The sequence below is a fragment of the Ciconia boyciana genome, chromosome 12 (genome assembly GCF_034638445.1).
Source record: "Ciconia boyciana chromosome 12, ASM3463844v1, whole genome shotgun sequence".
NCBI lineage: Eukaryota > Metazoa > Chordata > Aves > Ciconiiformes > Ciconiidae > Ciconia > Ciconia boyciana.
Window position 1 is genome coordinate 15,191,137 of NC_132945.1, and position 20,395 is coordinate 15,211,531.

At 39.8% G+C, this 20,395-nt stretch overlaps 1 protein-coding gene across 6 annotated transcripts in view; it reads left to right on the forward strand.

Moving 5' to 3' along the window:
* Nucleotides 1-20,395, forward strand: part of AFF2 (ALF transcription elongation factor 2) — a 347,838-nt gene that overhangs the window by 322,010 nt on the left and 5,433 nt on the right. For 5 of the 6 annotated variants that reach the window (XM_072877471.1, XM_072877472.1, XM_072877473.1 and 2 more), the window contains 7 exons: nucleotides 665-804; nucleotides 1,362-1,425; nucleotides 4,840-4,976; nucleotides 8,372-8,443; nucleotides 8,804-8,897; nucleotides 12,299-12,348; nucleotides 16,244-16,458. In XM_072877471.1, the coding sequence (XP_072733572.1) occupies nucleotides 665-804; nucleotides 1,362-1,425; nucleotides 4,840-4,976; nucleotides 8,372-8,443; nucleotides 8,804-8,897; nucleotides 12,299-12,348; nucleotides 16,244-16,458 (772 nt within the window). Of the gene's footprint in view, nucleotides 1-664; nucleotides 805-1,361; nucleotides 1,426-4,839; nucleotides 4,977-8,371; nucleotides 8,444-8,803; nucleotides 8,898-12,298; nucleotides 12,349-16,243; nucleotides 16,459-16,880; nucleotides 16,974-20,395 lie in introns of all 6 variants that reach the window. The other variant, XM_072877474.1, reaches the window with a different exon arrangement.

Consider the following 20,395-nt stretch of genomic DNA (forward strand, 5'->3'; position numbering starts at 1 on the left):
ATGAACTGCATATGTCAGCAAATAAACAATGCTATGTAAACAGCAGGGCCACTTCCTCTCACTCCCGGCATCTCCAGTCAGATTTATCCTTGGTTTATCTATTATCCTGATACATGAAATATTTGTGTTCTAAAATATGTTAGACTTCTTTCCTTAGTTCGTTGGTTCATCTGTAATTTAGTTTATCTGGTTGTGGACCTAGCTTGCAAGTTGCAATTGCCTGATTTAAATGCTTCTGTTATGCTTCTGGTTTTGGTCAATGCAAAGTCACAACTCCTGACTTCTGCTTTCCATTCTTCTCTCTGTTCTGCGTAGCAAGGGTGAGGAAACTGTTCCTTACTGAAATCTGAGCACACTTTTCAGACACCTTACAGTTAGCTAATAATAATATAGAAAAAAAGGTTACATGAGTGCGATCCACCTTGAATGAAGTTGAGTTTACATCCAGCCCTTCTGGATCAGATTACTGCCTAATTAGTCTAATCTTTAGGTTATAAAAGATGGAAGGGTGGTTTTGTGAGGTAACCTGGATGTAGTTGGATATGTATGAGTGCTACTTTGTGCCTTAGCCTTTGGTTTCTTTGGGGTTTTTTGGAAGGGGTGGATGTGAGCACTTGGTGTTTGTTTGAACTATGAAGAGTTAATAACAGTCCTTTTTTTCTAGGAGGAAGAATCTCACAATACACCAACAGCCAACACTCTTCTTGACACCACCCATCTAGAAACAGACATCTGGTCTGCAATGCCAATGCTTTCCAATGGGAATTCTGAGCCCAGAAGACCCAAAATAACATTTGATGATGTGTAAGTATTATTGGATCTCTGTGCTATCTGCATGTTATGTAGTTGGGATTTTCATGCAGGCAGAGCTCCCAGTGAAAGAGTGTCTTTGATTATAACGCTAGTGTTGGGCACCTGTGTGGATAGTGCTGCACAAAGGCACACACAGTTTTAATCTTTACAAATGAACTGTTGTCACTGATTAATGAAGACTCTGTTGATAAATGTTTTCACATCATGAATGTTGGTTCATGGTAATTCTTCTTCATTTTTTTATTTTAGCTCCTCTAATGGAAACTTCTTATACTTAATTAGTTTAAAATATTTTTCCTTTTCCTCTGTTCAGCACACATTAATGGGTCCTTTGGATGGCCAGTTTCTACAGCTAGGTATTTTACATTCTGGTCACCCATCATATCTTTGCCTATAGCAGCTTCAGATTAATATCAAGTTAAGATTTAAAGAGATAAGTGGGCGTATATGTCGAAATTGTTCTTGGAAGCAGTCAGCAATTTTCCCAAACAATGTTTGTCCAACTGTATGAAAACAAAGACTTGAAATAATTGATTTTGTCTCTTTAGGCTTCACAATGCGGATTATTACATGCAGGAGGCTAAGAAGCTAAAGCATAAAGCAGATGCATTGGTAGGTTATCACAGGGTTTTTTTGTCTCTTTCCACTATGGAGCTGGGCGTTACAAAAATGTACCTTCTGAATGCCATCTAAAGCCTCAGAAACCAAGAGGAACCCTGCTATTGACTGAAGCACGCTTCAGATTGTACTCCATAAACACACTGTCCTCAACAAGTCAAACCCTGAGCACCATTCCTAGCCTTTAACAATTCGTTCCCAAAAAAAGAGCTCCTTACAATAGCTGGTATCTCTTCCGAGGAGGAGCAACAGTCATGCTGCTTATGAAGGATGTAAGATAATTTCATGAAAGATGATGCGTATTTGAAATTTGTTTTGCTATTCACTTTGAGCCTAAAACAAAAGTGTTGAAATATTCCATAACAGAAAGTTAAGAAAGGCAAATCACCCTCCACCCCATTATCATGTGGTAAAACTGTTTGATATTTCCAATCCAGTTGTTTAAAATTTGCAACAATTGATTTTTAAATAGTACATTCATTTTCATTGCATGCTTTTAGGCTGGTAAATAAAGACTCAACACGCTTCTTCCCAAAAAATCTTGCAATGAGGTAGTTCAATGCTGGGAAAGCTTTTTCTCTCATTTTACCCCAGATGAAATTCCAGTAAGATTGGCCTAATTTGGCAAAGTGTTTTGATTTTGATAAAACTACTTAATCTGACAGATTATACTCTATCATAGTTTGTTCAATCCAAGCTATTGCTAGCACTGAAGTGCCTTTAATAGCCATTTGCTTTGTAGTTAGGGGTTTGCTTCTGTATGCTACATAGAGTGCAGAACAGCAGCTCATTTAGGCAGGCTTAGTGGAACTTGACTACTCCATTTATTTAAACTAAGATGTCTAAAATGGAGTGTGGCCATTCACTTTGCCCCTCGAAATCACAACTGAAAAAGAACTGGGTGTTTATTCACCTCTCGCTTTATTATTTGTGGGGGTTTTGCATGCATATTATATCATTCCACATCAGAGATTCTGTGCTTCGAAATAAGCATTTGTCCAAAAATAAAACCCCAAAACAATCACATGCTATGTTTTTAAAAAACAAAACAAAACAAACAAATAAATTTTAAAAAAGGCTCTCCCTCTGCTGTCGGTGAGCTGAAGGAGAGTTGACATGTCAAGCTGCCTGCTTCAGCTCTCTGGGCTCCCTTTTGACTTGGGGCACAGTGTTACCAAGTGTGTTTTCTGTGGGAGGTGGGTTCCGGTTTTTGGCAACCTGCCACGAGTGTCAGTAAGTTCGCAGTTGTCCCTCCTGACCTGCCCATTTACAGGAGGTGGCCTGCACTGATTCCTGCAGCCCGACTCAGCAGAGCATGTTCAGCCAGAGCCCTGGCATCTGCACGTGGGGAAGGCTGGCAGAAGCAGACTGACAACACCTCCCACAGCTGATTGACCTTTAAAGAAAATACACATGGTTCTGGCACAGGGATGCCTGCTCCATGGTAGCAAATATTTACAGGCTCAGGCTCCTGGTGATCTCAACATGCTATGTCAATCCACTTCCCTCCACAGCCTGATTCACTCAGAAAGTGTTGACCTGTCTCCTGTCCTCTTACCTTTGACTATGCCTTGCGGAATCAAGGGTGTTTCTCAAGCAGAACTAAGAGGAGCAGGCACGGCACATCATGCTGCTGCCTGCAGGCAGGCCTTGCCTGTCGCATGCAGTTTGACACCCCGAGTGCTCTTATGGGAATGTGAGGCGATACAATACATACGATACAACTTGTTGGCAGACATAAATACCATGAACAAAGTATCTGCTTTTTCTTTCTGCTATTTAGGTCTCAACTTTTTTTTTCCACCCAATACAGCTGCACACAAATTATCTCCATGTAACACATTTGCTGTGCAATCCCGTAGTGTTAGTTGTCCTATGGAAACAATTGCTTCTGGTTACTTGGTGCTGACATGACAAAGCACACACAGCATTGAAAGATGTGTTGCAGTGGCTAGAAAGATAATGTGTGTGACCTCAAAATGTGTCAGCAGATATTAATGAGATTTGTGGCAATGCTGTTCCTGAGCTTGTACAGAAAATGGATTTCTGGGGAAGGGCAGGGCATTTTGCATCTTATGGAGAGACCCCATGAAAACCTATCCTTGTCTGGGACAGCAGTAAGGAATCAACTAATTTGGATGGTCTGCTGCGGTGGCAACTGACTGTACCATATGGAAGAGATCTTGGAGACCTTGCTCTGTTCTCAGCTGAGCTGTGATGAGCTGGAGTAGTTCCACCTACTCCACTAGAGTCAGCGTGGAGCAAAGGGCAGGATCGGATCCCATTTCTGGCTCAAACTGTGTGTCTGTACTACATCTGCTTGCAGCCAGATTCCTTTTTTTTACACCACAAAAAGTCATCTTTGGAAGACTTGAAGCAAGGAATTTGAAGAATATGCTGAGAAGTGGCCACTGGAATAGAGAGAAGACGTTTAGAAATATTTCCCCTTTTGTGATCATTCAAGTAATACCTATCAATTATACAAAGGCTTTGTACATAATCAGTGCACAAGAACAGAACTTGAAATTAAAGGTATGCATAGGGAACTAGTTATAAAGATTGCTTAGAAGTAGCCACGAAGGCAAACATGCTGTTACCTTGGACCAATACTAAATGTTCTGCTTAATATGTTGCTAGGATAGGCTTCCATTTTGTAAATGGAAAACGTATGCAGATGCATCAAAAATATTTTGATAGAGACATACAAAGAAATTTTTAAATTATTTAAAGTATATTGGATCTCTTCTATCAAATGCCACATTAATAGTATTCTTACATCCAGCTATCAAAAATTGAAAATGTTAAATACTATTATAAAATACTTACTATAAAAATGTCATATATAATATTCATTACACATAAAAAAAGAAATCAGTATGTCTAAGTCAGTTTAATCGCAACCATTATGAGGGCTAAAACCTTTTGCAATAAAATCCTAGTAAAATAAAATATTTAGCAGTGCTATATTTTCTCCTTTTTTTTCTGCTCTTTCAGTCATCACATAAGTGATGAGATTTTTTTTTTTTGGTCAACAGCTAACACGGAATGTGACGTCTGACAGATGGCGTGGAGTTGTTGATACCCCTTGCATAGTGACATTCAAACTTAGTTCATATATCGAGGAGCAATATGTATTTGTTCAAACATGCTTAGTGTCCCTCATTGCATGTGTAAATCCATGCATGTCAGTGGACATACGTTGACTTTCCTCTGTGGAGCATCTGGCCATATACTACCTGAAAAGATTTGGCAAAAACATAGATCCTGCCTTAATTACTGTATGAATTCATTCTTAACTGCCAGCATCGCTTTGCTTTCATCCTAATGCTAGTGTTGCTTTGTACTGTGATCTGTCTACCTAGAAATTAAAGCTGAAGGATTTTCTTGACGGTGTCATTCCCATTTCAGCTGGAGAAGTTCGGCAAAGCAGTGAATTATGCTGATGCTGCCCTCTCCTTCATCGAGTGCGGGAATGCTATGGAGCGAGATCCATTAGAAGCTAAATCTCCATACACCATGTACTCAGAGACTGTGGAACTCATCAGGTTAATGTCCTTTCTGTGATCATTTTCATAATCTCATTTCAGTCATAATTAGAACCTGCTATGTTTTAAAAAATACCATTTCAACGTATTAATGATTTGTCCAAGGCATCTTCATCTCAGAAGTCATCATAATTAGTTCTTGCCATTTTATTAATGTCATGGAAAATTTATAATTGATGGACACTGCTTTTATAAATTATCCCCTTTAGAGGTTATAATGTGAGTGTTATAATTTGCAATATTCATAAAATTAAAATTGAAATGTAGTGGGTGGAAGTAAAGTATAGTAATTTCACTGTTTGGCAATGACACTTGCCTTTTAAAAGGTGTAGTTTTATAATTCAAAACATTAAAGTGAGTCTATCAGGATTTCTATTACAAACGCTGTTTTTAGAGGTTTATAACATGGCTGTAAAAAAAAAAAAAAAAAAGCTGAAACTTGGCACATAAGATCATAGCCAGAGAGGAAGCTTCTGCAGGTATTATGTGAAAAAAGTATATTTCTTAATGTTAAAGGAATGTGAACCAGCTGAATTAGTTTTAATACAGTTTTGTAGACTCATAGGCTAGAATATGGATGACAATGCCTTTACTTACTAATAAAATGTCTGAATTATTATTTTAAAATCTGCTACTGTTCCCTATAGCTGTTTCATAGTGTTGGCTCTGTAGAAATAATGGTCTCCTGAGTAACTAAGGGCTTGTTTGCTTTACTTGCACAAATTATCAAAGTGAAATCAAGCAGGATTAAATTTACCTGTAAGTAGAACACCAGGATTTTTCCTCTTCACTGTGATGCACCTTTGCTTTCCCCAGTGTATGCTGGGAATATCACCATTAATGTCAGTGTAATTACTGGCAGTTTACACAAGAGAAAGAAAAGGAGGCAAATCGGGCCCTAAATGTTTGGGTTTTAATATGACAAAGGTATTTTCTTAACGTGCAGGATTTTAACATGCCAGATTAGCTATTAGGGACTGCCAAAAATAATGCATGTTTTACACTTTGAGTAAGTAGGTATTTACATAATAAAATGTATCAAATCTTAAGAAGCTCTTACTCTCAGGTAAATAATATGCTGTTAAATATTCAAAAACATGTTTTCACATTCTACACTTCATAAGGAGAAGAAGAAAATCTAAAGAGATTACTCAACAAAAAAATGATGTTCACTCAACACTTATGATCCAAGTTAAATCCTGGAGAGCAGAGGACTTAAGAAAAGGAGCCGCCTACCTCTGCTTCACTGTGCTGAAACTCTTCCTGCACTCTGACAGTGGACAGTTCAGTACTTTGTGTCCCGAGCTACACAACTACAGTTGTATGGCAGGATAAATTGTATTTAAAGAAATATTCTTCAAAGAAGGGAGTGCTTCTTCATAGGAGCCAGCATTTTTTTTTTTTTTTAAGAAAACCAAACGGCACAGTTGAAAATGTTGTTCCTCAGTCCAGCAGTCTGTCTGCTCAGAAGTGGATGGACCAAAAATCTTTGTTCATTCAAGAGCCACAACACGTGCACCACTTAACTCAGAGAATGGCAGCTCTAGGAGTAGCTCACAAATGGGTGATACCTGCAGCTCCCCTCCCCCCTGCAGTGCTGGTGCTGGATGGAGTCAGCTGAGAGTACGGCTGCATCTTGGAGCAACTGGCACTCATCAGCATACCCAGCCCTGCTGCTGTGCTCTTCCCAGCAGCTCCTGCATCAGCACAGTCCTGCTGCAGGCTACATGATAGATAGACCCTAGCATGATAGACCCATAGATAGACCCCCAGCACATGAACTGCTTTTGGATTGCTTTTTGAACTGGTTTTGGCTATGGAAGAATCTGGAGGACTTTGTTATAGTAGATCTCCAATTTCTAAATAGCTAAAGTCAGGTGACATTAATTCCACCAACTACCATAAAAGGTAGAGCTTAACTTACCAACTCTTGAATGCAGCATCTTGTAGGCAGCCAGTGAGAGACTGATTTGCCCATTTAATTGCTGTCAGTGCTCAGACATGGAAAAAAGGTGATTGCCCAGGTGAGCAGCAGGCTGGTACAGGTTCAGTAAACTCCATGGTCAAATACACAATTCTTGTGGGCTACAGTGGGTGCTGAATGTACAAACCAAGTATGCAGCTGTGCATACATACTTTCTCAATGTGGCTCCTAATGTTAACATAGATTTTTACTGTGAGATAAGAAATAGAAGGAGATTTTTCTCACTTTTACTCCTCCCTTCATCAAAGGCACCATTTTCCCCTTTTGCATTAGCTGTGTCTGTCCTGGGTATCTGCATCAGACACCTATTTGTGAAAGCAAGTGGAGCATCAGAGGGATTGGGAATATCAGATCTGACTGTCAAAGGTGTTTTAAGTTAATGGTAATGCTAAAATCCCTAACGTAACACTGAAAATCCCAAAGGGACATATATCTTCATGTTTGATCAGATTCATTCAGTATGACTGGAACAATACCACAGAGCAGGTGAGACAGGACATGGAGGAAGCACATCAGGTGGTGTGCTACACAGCTGCAAGCTAGGGGCTGATGATGGGGGTGGTGGGAGGAAGGCAGAGCGAGAGCAGCACTGCCTGCCTGCACTCCATTACCTCCTTGTAAATGAGAACTCATCAAGACTGCCTGGATACCTTAAAACTTTCTTACGCAACGCTGAACCCTATTACTTATTCTAACACAAGTACCTGTGAAATTGCATTAGGGCTCAGAACAATGATTTTATGCGATGAATTGATTTTCAAGAGACTAAATGCATGGAATGCAGTGTGCTTAGTTAAAGAAAAAAAAAAGAGAGAGGAGGTAGGAATACTCAATCTTCGATCATCCAAATGCTGGACAGCAGCAATTAAATAGAGAGGGAAGACCAAGTACACAAGACTCATAAATTAATGGACCCAAGAATTTAAAAAGCTGTGAACGTGACCTTTCCTGTATTTAAAACCATTTTCTGTATAAATATATTAAAAGCTTTGAAGAAGCATTTATGAGAAGGATTTTGAAGGTATTATTTGAGCCCGAAGTATTACCTGTAAAACCTTATTATATATTACTCTACTCTTCAGTACATATAGGGCCAAGATGTTATGCTTCTGTCCAACACTCATCACCGATGTTTGCAAGACTCAGCCTAGATGGCTGGATATTAATATGCCCAAGAATAGTTCACCTTGTTGGCCCAGAAAATGGGTTGGTGATTTACTTTAGCCCTCCAGATTTTAAGTGGTGCTTTCTGTTGAATGTTACATTGATCTCATCGTTACAGAACAATGTGACCATTAACTATTGCAGTCGAGAAGAATATCTATGTGTGGCTGTTATTTTTCCGAGTGTCACTAGTATTCCTGGAAACATCTTAACTCTCAATTTCTTCTCTCCTCACCTTTCTGACAAGGTATGCAATGAGACTCAAGAATTTCACAGGCTCTTCTGCCACGGAAGGGGACAAGAAATTAGCAGTTTTATGGTAAGTCCCATTGCAACAATGAGAGAAGCAGCTAAAATCTTAAGGAGGACTTTAAAAGTACTGAATTACTTAAGCAGCTTACAGAAGATCATTATTCTTGTTTTCCATTAAACTATTAAAGGATAACTAATGGATTTCTTCAGCAGCTGACTAAACATTTATTCTTCTAATTTATACTCTTATCAAGATGGGATTTTAATGCTTTTGACCACTTTTTTTTCTTTCTCCATTTGCTTATGTTTCAAAATCTAACCTTAGAACAGAAACTGCAAAATATAGGTCAGCATTCTTTTTTTTTTTTACAGTTTATAGGTTTCATTAAGCAATGGAATTAACATAATCCTTTCCTAATTACCACAGCTACCGATGCTTATCACTTCTCTACTTGAGAATGTTTAAACTAAAGAAGGACCATGCTATGAAGTACTCCAGATCTCTGATGGAATATTTTAAGGTAATCTTTATTCTGTTTAATTTATTGATATGAAATGAAATTCATACCAGCACTGAGAGCTCTCACAAGTATCACTGCGTGACTTAGAAGTCCCACGTTTAACCTCTCCCCTGGGAAATGCAGGCAGGATGGCTGCCAGGGAGTGGGGACAGAAGTAATTTGGGGGATTTTTGGATTAGTCACTTGATTCAAAGAACCATACTCAGTAGTTCTACTAAAATAACATTATTCTCAACACCATGTAATGTTTATGCAAGTTTCTGTAAAGGAAACTGATTCTTTCAAGATTTCAATATGCAAGTGATTATGAACTGACCCCCAATGAACCATAATAAAGCAATTATTTAGGGTTTAGTTAGTTAAATTTAGATTTTAAATTCAGTGCGATTTGCTGAAGCTTATTGCAGACTCAGAGGTTTCTCCTTTTATTTCTGTGGAACTTCACATTGTCTTATCTACATCTTGAAAGTTTGCCTTTACCTTGAATCCAGTGGAGATCAGCTGATTGTCATGACTCGGTGATGTTTTCCTTTATCTTGTCAAATGCTGTTTACCCAGTGTAAGAATGACAAGTCCTCATGGTTCCTAAATTAAAAGAGAAACAGAATCTTTCTTCAGTTCTGCCAAGGTTTTGATATTTATATTTTACTGGTTAATGCTGTTTGAAGCGTACATTAATTCTTGTACTTTATTACTACATATTCTTCTATAATTATGTAATTATACTGGTTTGTCAGCCCATCAGTCTTTTGTTGTTGTTTTTTTCAGCCTCTGTGAATTTGTTCCAGGCTTTGACATATTAGTACTGCAAACCAGTAAAACTTTTAATATTGCAGTTTTAATATTTTCATGTAAATGGTGATAAAATGGTCCTTCTGCTGTAAAACTCCAGCACTATCATGCTAGCAACCACCACGTAGTCCTGACTTCCCTGGAGTCTCTGTGTGTGTGTATGTGTATCTCTGTAACTTCAGTAATGTTACTCCTGATCTTCTGCTTAAATTGAGGCTCTCTTGAAGTCATTAGGAGTGCCTCTGTTGTACTCACAGAGTTTTAGTCAGGGTTTGCACAACAAGTTAAATTTGAACTAGACACATTCATAGCCTCAGCATTTTCATGAAATGTATTCCATCCACTTCAGATTTTATCTAGGATGAATGTAGATTGTCTCTTAAAAAAAGGTTATTAGACAAATCATTTGATAAACTTTTTCTGCAGAAAGTAATGATTTCTTAACAAGAAAAAGAAGGGGCAGGGGATTCTCTCTTCCCTTAAAGTCACTTTACTTTCTCTAGCTGTGCAAATAGGTACAATGAAGAACATATTACTACTCCCAGCATAAGACCGTTTTACTGCATCTGCACAGAGAAAATGTCTTTTAATGTAAATGAAAATAAGAGAAAAAAATCTAAAACGTAATAAAACAGACAAATCAGGAATGCTGGTTTTAGGCATCCAGTTGAAGCTGAGTATTTCAGCTAATGTTACTGTGTGTATGCTATGGGCACCGTAACTCATTTGCTAGAAGTAGTGTTTGAGTGTATACAGATTATACGTTCAGGATCTTTTTGTAGTAAAGGCATAGGAGGAGAAAAGAAAAGAATGGAAGCTATTAACTACGTATTAGTTTTGTATTGCTGCACAATGTTCTCTGTGTTCACTAGCGAGAATCTGTAATACAAATGAAATAGATTCACTATTTGAATAGAGTTGTTATTCAAAATTTTGCACAATTTTAACTGTGAAAAGCAGCCCACTGTTTACAGCAGAGCTGGAGAGGAATTTTTTGGCACAATTGTTTTTCATATTTTTCCTCACAAATGCCACTTTGTCCAAATTGAAACCATTTGTGGACAGAACTGGTTCTGATTAATTTCAAATTAAAAGTTTCAAATTGATATTTTTGACATTTCAAAACAGAAAATAACCATTTAATCATAAAAGTAGTTTTGAAATTTAAAGACAACTTGGAGTAAAACATAACTAAAATGGTAAATTTTTAAAAATGAAATCAAACTTTTTAAGATTAGCAAAAGTGGCATCCTTTGATGCATTTCACCTAAAAGTTTGAGGAAGATTTTTATGTTTTTGACAATGTGTTGTCAATAGTCGTTGGCAAAAATATTTCAAATATTTTCATTGTCAAATAACTACCTCCAATCGAGATCTAGTCTTAATCTTGACAGATCTAGTATTTTCTCCAGATACTGTCAGGAACAGTAGACAGTAGAAACTAACATCAAAGCTGCTTCTTCATCCTTGAAGACTTTCCAGGGAAGTTTAGGATCTCCCTCCTTCTTCCATATGAGTGGGTGGCAAAAAGATACACTGCATATGCGCTGTACTGCAAAACACTCCATTTCATGCTCACATCTTTAATGAGACACAGTGGCACACTGTATAGGAATATACAGGCAAGGCCAGTATCATGGTTTGAGCAGTGTTTTCTGCTTTGGTCAATACTGTTTGGCAAGTTTAGCTGTGTTTTAGAAGTCAGGGGTAGGATTTTGCTCCCAGAGTCAGCTGCGTGACCTTGGGCCATGCTCTGGGCTGCTCTGTGCTCCACTGAATCTCTGTGCCTCACATGCAAAATAGCGATTACAGTAACCAGATGAATCTTGTAATAATGACAGTCATACTTTGCAGAGAACTTGTAAAATTTGAATTTTCACTGTGCATGCTGACTTCTTTGCAAGGGAGCTCAGAGTGATTGTTTTCAGAAAGCACACACAGATAGCTTCAGCCTTGATACTTTTTATGGGAACCAAGTAAGATACCACCCAGTCTGAGCAAGACTGGAAAAATCTGGGCTTTATTGTTGCTGGCCAGTCTTTTTGTACAGGGTGGTACAAGGTGCTACACAGACGTGAAAGGCAGAATGAGTAAGCAGGTAAGGAAAGTCAGTTTGTGCAAATAAAATACATAAACCCAAGGGCATTCAAGCAGATCCTTACTAGAAGTTTTATTTCTACTACTATCTGAATCCCAAGCCACCTTCCCTAGCAACTTGGGAGGGATTAATTTCATTAAGGCATCAGCCCAAATTCTTTTTCTTTCTTATTAAAAGATAGCATGTCCCCCTAAAGATAAGAAGTCATTTGCACTCTGAAGAACTTACTTTGTAGAATAAGTTTCAGTGGTAATTAAACCACTTCTTTGTGAACTACATCTGCTTTTACTGGAACTTTACTGTTTTCCCTCTTTCATCAAGTGACTTTCAAGCTACTGGTTGGAACCTACCAATCATCCACCAGCCATTTAATTATGGGGTTGGTGTGCAGAGCTGTTCTGCTGCATGGACTGTAGCTCTTGCAACAAAAACAGGGAGTGTTGAGCCTTGTGTCATCAGTATTCATATTCTTGCATCACCTTTATTTACATTTTTTTTTTTGTACTTACAGAACTCTTCAAAAGCCTCACAGGCCCCCTCACCTTGGGGCGGCAATGGAAAGTGAGTATTTTCTGATGAGTACTTCTGTCTGGGAACAAGTGGTTCCAAGAGTGGGGGGAAATGTTTTGGTGCCTCTAAAGGCAAAGGACAGGCCATGACTCTGTTTTGGGAGCTACAGGTATGTTTCAAATATGTAGCAGGTAGAAAACGTTCTTCTGAGCTACAGAATTGATCTTACAGCTGCCTTGGGCTTGTGGGAGTGAGGGGCTCCCACCTTCGGGGGTGAGAGGCTAAATCAGGTACCCATGTGAGCCGTCCAGTGTGGGTGGGAAGGAAGAGCTGAAACACACCTTCATCTTTGTGCAAAGTCCCCTTAAGTCTAAAATCAGCCGTGGTGGTCTGTGCTGAATTCTTTGACAGTTTGCTTCTCAAGCCAAATGAAGGCCATAAAAATATCTGTTAATTAGCTAGCAAGTACCATGTCATTTCAGGAAGCCAAAGTAAAGTTAACCTTCATTGCAATGATTTTTCAATGATTCGTTCAGTAATGAAAGACCAATGAATATTTCATTGATATATGGTAAGTGCTGTTTAATAAAACTGAAGGCGTAATAGTGGTGAAAATGTGAAGGCACTTAGTCAACCAATTATCAGTGGCTTTACACTAACATTAAAATACCCTCGCCTCAGATATGAAGTCTGGGTAGTGCAATTATGATCTGCTGTTCAGTGAAGGTGCATTGCTGCTGTAACCTTGCCTTTATCTTGCAATGTCTATTGCCACCTGACACACCTTTCTCCTGGCCACACATACAGATACAGGTAAAACAAAGGAGAAGGACTTTACCTTTCTTTCCTTCTTTATTTGAGCTGAATTCTAGGTGAAAATGATTATTGTTAATGGTCTCTTTCTGGTGGTTCGTAAGAAGAAATTACTATTAGACACTCCAAGGAACAAAGTAATAACACTGTAGAAGGGGTTGAAGTTTAGCACACAAAGAATTGAAGTTTCCAAACAGACTTTGTTCTGAATCAGTGCAAAAACAAAAATTCCAACATTTTGCTTAAAGGAAAATATTGTCTTAGATAATTCAAAATATTTTGGGGTATATATATATACATACACCAAAGACACAAAATTATTTTGAATATGTGTGCGTATATAGATATGTAAGTATAGATTATAACACAAACTAAAGTGATGAAATACAAAATCACTTTAAATAAAAACCGAAAAGATATTTTAACATTGGAAAAGCAACTACTAAATTTAATTATTCGATATGTGCCAGTTTTTCAAGGCATTTAAATGTTAGTGAAACCTTGTATTGCAATAAAAATACAGTAATGTTTACATAAAGTTTTAGTGCTGAAATAGACCACTGGAGCATTACACCTCTTTTGTTCCTTAAGGAACAACATTTAGGCTTATACCTAAAAATTTCATGGAGCAGAAGTTACCCTTTTATTCCTGTCCTATAATAGACCCCATGAAGTGTGTGCTCTGCAGGTGATGACAGCTCCCTTGATATTTAAAGGAGCTGATTAGGTGCCCAGGATTTAGAATCAGTGGGTTTTGACTGGAGGAGAAAATTCTTGTCCGGCCACAAGGTAGGCAGCAGAAACCCAGCATTCAGGTCAGCATCATTTCTAACAGAACACCCAGCTGATCGGTCTCTTCCCACTAACTTTGGAGATAAGGAAGCAAAGTTCTGAAAGTGCACATCTCTGTCTTTTATTCAGAGAAGGAAGCACTTGACATATAAGAATAACTGATTATGACAGGGCCTTGTTATAACGGTGTTATTATGGCACCTGTGACCCAACACACAAAGACCACAGTTCACACTCAGGTCTTCTGTCCCCTCTGTCTGGAGTCTCAGAAGAAAAGTTTTCCAGCTGGCTCAGAGTTGCCATATATCTCAGGTGTCTCCTCGTGTCCCCCGGGATTGTCACGGGCCTTGTGCTGCCACTGGCAGCGTGTGCTCTGCCTTCCCCAGGGTCTACAGCTTCCTCTTATTCCCCTGCAAATTTGTACCAGATGGGAAGAGAAGTCGCACACCACAGAGGAGAGACCAAACACCATCAGGGTATGGCACCACTGGAGACGGATCAGCAGCCCGGTTCAGAATGGGGAGACAGCAGGATATTCTTAAATCTGTTTTTGAACAAAGCAAAACTTATCCATTGCCATGAAGTGTAGTCTGCTTGGGATCTCACACCATCAAAAATCTCAGCTTGGCTTACTGGAATTTCTGACCACTTTTGTTTGAAAGGGTTGTGAACCTCTACAAAGTTGGCCCGAGTTCCAGGCTGGCAATGAAACAAATTTTCCCTGGTTTCATTACAGAAATGTTTCCCACCTCTAGCGACAGAAAGCACAAAATAGAGAGATTTAATAGACTCACCACAGTAATAATGGCTGTGCACAACAGGGTAAATCCAATGAACAATGTGCTTTATTTGGCAGAAGTGCGTCAGCTTGTTGTAAGTGGCTCTAACAAAATACTCCTGGTCTCCTCAGATACTTATGATTTTTAACTGCTCCCAGACCTAATCTAGTATAGTTCAGCTCTTCTGTGCATTAAAGGCACTGTGGTGTGTCAAGTAACCAGGATGCTTTGAGACTTAAAAATAAAACGTTTGTGCTGTAGGATATGCTTAAACTGTAACACATAAGCTGTGTAAAAAGCCACTAGCTGCTGAATTAACGTGGTCTTGAGCTCTGGAAAAAGAATGTATCACAGGAGCCTGTTGTTGAGCACAGGTAATAGCAGGGCACTGCTGGAAAATCTGCAGCAAAAGCTGTTGCCATAAATGCCTTTCAGCCCAAGGCTGTGCCATGGTGGCAGCCTGTCCTACAGCACCAGCAAGGTCTGTGCCCACGCTTCATGTTCAGGACCACTGACAGTGGCTTGTAAAGCCAAGAGGAGGAGCCTTTCTGTCCTGGGGTTTGGAGCAGGCCCATAATGAGCCTGAGTGAGCTTGATGCTGTTGCACAGCTTGAGGCATCAGTGGCTGCCTGTCAAGAGAGGGGTTGCAACATCCCCGTCCGGAGAGTTTTGGTGTCTTTGCTTCATGCAGAGAGCGCCGGGAGCGTCTCGGCCCTGCGTTTCAAGTGTATTCCACAGCAAATTGAATGCATTTGTTTAGATAAGTGGTTCCAAATGAGGACAAGAGAAGAGATTTTTGGAACCCTTAATCTTGTTCACTGAAACAATTTTCAAAGAGAATAGCTGTATGTGAGTGTTCAGCGCTATGCAGCTCTAAACATGAGCTTGCTGCGCTGACCTCCGCACTGCCTGCAGCCAGCAGGTGATTCCTAATTGCTGGTGTTAGAATTAAAGGAAAATCTATATTAGAACATTAATGCTGTACTAAGTAGGTAACTTAAAACACTGCTCTGTACAAAACTGTGCGGATGAACTGTAGGCAATTAGAAACAAATCTCCATAGCAAGTCTTAAAGAATCCTATAGAGATATTCATAATCCTACAGTACCCTCAGTTCCTAATACTGCTCTGCAGGGTGCTTTTAAGACTTGCACTTTACTTATTGTGGTGACTGTATTTGGAGCAAACTGTCATTGTGGTTTCCACAAAATGCTTTGATAATAAGCCAATATTGCACATTGAGTGTTTTCTAACTGCCATTGCAGCTTCTGGCAGCAGGTAGAAAAATCATTACAGCTATGAGATACTTCTTTCTCTGAAAGATTGCTCTATTTTTATGATAGATTTTTTTTTTTTAAATAACAGGTTCATTTGTAGGGAGAATTAAATCCCTTTTTATTTTCAATCATTCCCAGTTTATAAACTCTCCTTTCTCATAAAACCAGGAGATACTACTGCACATTCTCCCCTGACTGGGTGCAGAGTTAATTTTTCAAGTGCGTTTAGGATGGCAATGAAGTGGTGTGTGTGAGGGGGACTCACTCTCCCTTTACCTCTCGCAGGAGCACAGAAACGCCATCGCCCATGTCCCTGAGCCCGTCCCCTGTCAGCTCTGCTGGAAGCAGCGCGGGCACTGCCGGCTCCTCCTTGGCGGGGACCATCACCATCCCTCAGCGCATCCACCACATGGCTGCCAGCCACGTCAACATCACCAACAACGTCCTGCGGAGCTACGAGCACTGGGACATGGCTGACAAGCTGACTAAGGAGAACAAAGGTGCCCCGCTCGGCTTCTTCCTTGTCCTCTTTGGCTCATCAGCTTTAGCTTTCTTTCTGTTCTCATAGGCGTTGCTGGGAATTGGACCCAGAACCACCGCATCTAAGAGCACAACTGTGACAGCTTGAGCAAACAGACCAAATCTGCTTGCTGGTCACTGTAGCCAATGCGTATCTTCTCTTGTCAAGCACAGAGGGGGGATGTGTAACACACGCTGAACATGGGGTTATCAGAGCAGCTGGCAAATAATTTAGCGAACATGAGCCCCAAGTGATGAGAGCTTTTGAGTCTGCAAATTCGTTCACAGTTTCAGCTTCTCATAGAACACCAAGGTTATTTTCATACTGCTCTGTCAACCGGTTTAAGACTATTAAAATGCTAGCTAGGATAATAAGCAAACATTAGATTTTATGTTTATGCAGGGAGTCCGATTAGGAGATGTCCACTGAAAGCCATGACCTTGACTCTCCTATGGTTGGATTGCAAATCTGCTTGTTTATTCCTAACAACAAAATGTAAGTCTTTACCACAGTCATTTCAAAGGAGTTTTGGCAAGCAGTTTGTGACTGGGTTATATCAAGTATAGCGGGGTGGCTGAGATGTAACTAAAGGACAAATTTGGCCTACTGTTGGCCAGCTGTGAACATCCCCATGATAATGTAATTATTCAGATTCCAGCTTTGGGCTTACACAAATCATTGACAAAGCTTTCTTTGACACTAGAGGTGCAGAGCCTAACTGGGAAATATTCTCATCATGAATTGGCTCATTCTCTTAAATTATACTGAGATTTCAGATGGCTGACTTTTCCTGACAAATGTGCTCGCTGTATGCAGTTTGATCTTACTCCCATTAATGTCAGTGGCAAATTTCCACTGATTTAGAGAAACTAAGCTTGAGATTTATAGAGTTTTATGTCTGAATGGTGGGTCATAATGATCTATCCCTGGATGAGGAACAATGATAGAAGTTCTGTCCAGTCCTCCCCACTGCTTCTTGTCTTTGTTCACATTGGTTAATTTAGTAGCAGTGCAGTAATTTTGGATTTTTGCCATAGCTGCATCCATTTTCACAAAATGTGAAAGTGATTCCCTGTCAAATGTACTGCAGAATGTTGCAGTGGGAATGCAGAAGGATGCTCTGATAGGAGAAAGAGATGGCGATAATCTTGTAATTAGCCCTGTGTGTTGTGGAGTTGTTAAATGTTCTACTTGGTATTGAATCAAAATAGCTCAGGCATTCAGCCAGCAGACGGAAAATGTACCCAGCCACTGCTGTTATCAGTCCTAGAGCTGGATGAGAAAAAACCTGCTGACTCTCTTTCTGCATTTTCCCCCCTACACTCTTCTTTGTTCTCTTTTTGATTTATGATCAAATGAACCCAATTCTGCAAAGCCGTATCGGAATAATCTTTATTCAGATGAGCAGTCCCTTTGACTTTAGTGGGACTGGATGCATGAATAAGGGTTTCTCACATGAGCAAAACATGTAGTGTTGTGCCCTGTTCTTTCATATCTTGTTTCACAAACTGTAGCCATATTACAGGGAATGGAAAGTTCATGTTACTTCAAATTTAATTTAAGTATTATAAACCATTGGAGAGAGATCAGTTTCATACATGCTATAGCATGTCTGTCTTTACATTTTGTCTGGAAAGATACCTCATTTCTAATTAAATACTCAATTTAAAGTTGCATGCTTGAAACACAATTAAACTGCAATTTGAAAAATTCATGGTGTAACAAAAAATTATATAAGAACTGCTGTGCTAATATGCAGGTCTTCATCATATCGCATGATGGATTCCATTTACAGAAGGATATATTTAAGACACTGATGTGAGAAATGTCAGAGTGTTTCACGAAACCTAGCTCTAATTATTTTAGTAGATGTCATCTGCACCTCTCAAATAATTCAAAACACCTGTATCTTGCTGGCTGGCACAGGACTCATCCTTTCCCCCATAGCTATCTCTAATCCACCTTTGCCAGCTGGACCGGCTGTTGCAGTGCCCAAGCTCTGGTACACTGGTGTGTGGACTGTGAGTTCAAAAATGCCCCATGACAGCAAACAGGATAGGTGCAAACCCCAGACTCTGCCTTGAGTCCCAGGTAAAGGACAGATCTCTTGGCTTCTCTCTCAGGGGTTTGGGCAGTCAGTTCACCATAAAAAATGAAATATTTCCCCCCCTTGTAATAAGAATGGTGTCAAAAAACAAACAAAAAACCACAAACCCACAAAGAAACCCACGTTTAAGATAAAAATGAATTTTCTTTAAAAAAAAAAAACAACAGATCCAGTCACTTTTTTTTTCTTTTTTTTTTTTTTTTTTTATGGTCAGCTCTCACTGTTTCTGTTGTCCTCTGAATCACTGGGGGTGTCTTGCCCAAGAACATGTCCCTGATGAGCTAATAGAGATGGGTATAAAAATCTGGCCCCATCATTGTAATGTCTAATAGCCTTTACAGCTGGGTCTTACTGCTGTCATAGATGTTTCTTAGGTCATGCCCATGCAGACACAAGAGATTTCTTCCACTTTGTAGGAGCTGTGCAGCCTCCCCTTGTCCATGGCTGTCAGATTAGGTTTTGTGCTCCTCTAAGTATGCCTACATGCTCCCAGTTTGGACTTGACTCATGTCCAGCTGGCTCAGAGCAGGAGACAGAAGCCTTTCTTGTCAGCCTGACAAAAGATGTGCCATTAAAATGAAAAGCCGTAGCAAGACAGAGAACGGCAGAACTGTGACCCGCGAAGCTGATCTGGTTTGAAAAGGGAAGTGGGAACATACTGCCGTGTACCTCTGGCTGAATTTCCCCTGGTTGGTAGAGTTTAGAGTGTGCGGGAGAATAGATGGAGTCTGTCATAAACTCTGCATCTGTAGCAGGCCAGACTAAACTGCAGACTTCCCAAACCCAACCCATAGGCTGGTTTGTGTTGAATCACCTAGAAAGTTGTTCACCATTTATAACATCAAACTCTCAGCTGACTTTACAAAATCAGATAATTTTTTTAAGCTTCCAAAGATAGCAGCACTTTTTCTCTACAGCAGAAAACTATCAGCTCTATAGTGACAAAGGCCTGTTCTTTCATGTATAAATTTAATAAGTGGCTTCAGCGCTTGTAGCTTGTTCAAGAAATGTTAAACCGAAACTAGGCTTTAAGGTGAATCCTCAGTGTTTAAAGCAATTATTATTTATTTGAGCCTAGAATGAGATCTCTAGAATGCAAGCAAGACAGTGCATTATTTCACTTCTAAATGTATTGATTTTACACTGGAGGAGGGGAATAAAAGACAGAGGAAGGAAGATTAAAAGTAACTGCTGGCTGCAGCATCTTAACGCAACTGGTGATAGCCCTAAGCTTTCATTATGCTTGCCTCCAGCCAAATCACTTTGTGCTGTGATACTGCTGTAGCTCCCAAGCTGACCAGGGTCAGGCTGTCAATACTTGGATAGAAGACCTCAAAGCAGCACTTACTTGCTGAAGAAAGTACTGATAATGATTTTGTACCTGGCATCTGCTCTCCCGAACTGCAGCCAATACAGTGTTAGCTGGCTGAGTGCCGCACACTGGATTTTAGATAGGGTGAGAATGTAAGGGCTCAGCCACCGGTTATGGTGATTGTTGGTTGTTATCTGAGCTTTGAGGGGCTTTTAACTGAGAGCGGGCTCCCACTTGCCTAAATATAGCATAAGTGGCGTATATGTGGGAATGCCTGTGCCCCAGTGAGCAAAAAGACAAGCTGTGGGAGAATAGAGGACACAATCCAGTTCTCCATTAAAAGCAATTAGGAAAGGTCTGTTGGCCCTAACAGGATTAGTCTTTCACCCAGAGAGCATCTAACACATGGCATAAACTGGTGTGTTGCTTCCTAACTATGGCTCTCTGTTTAGTCACCTCCTGTTAACCCTTCCTAACACCAGATCCCAGTGGCCTGAC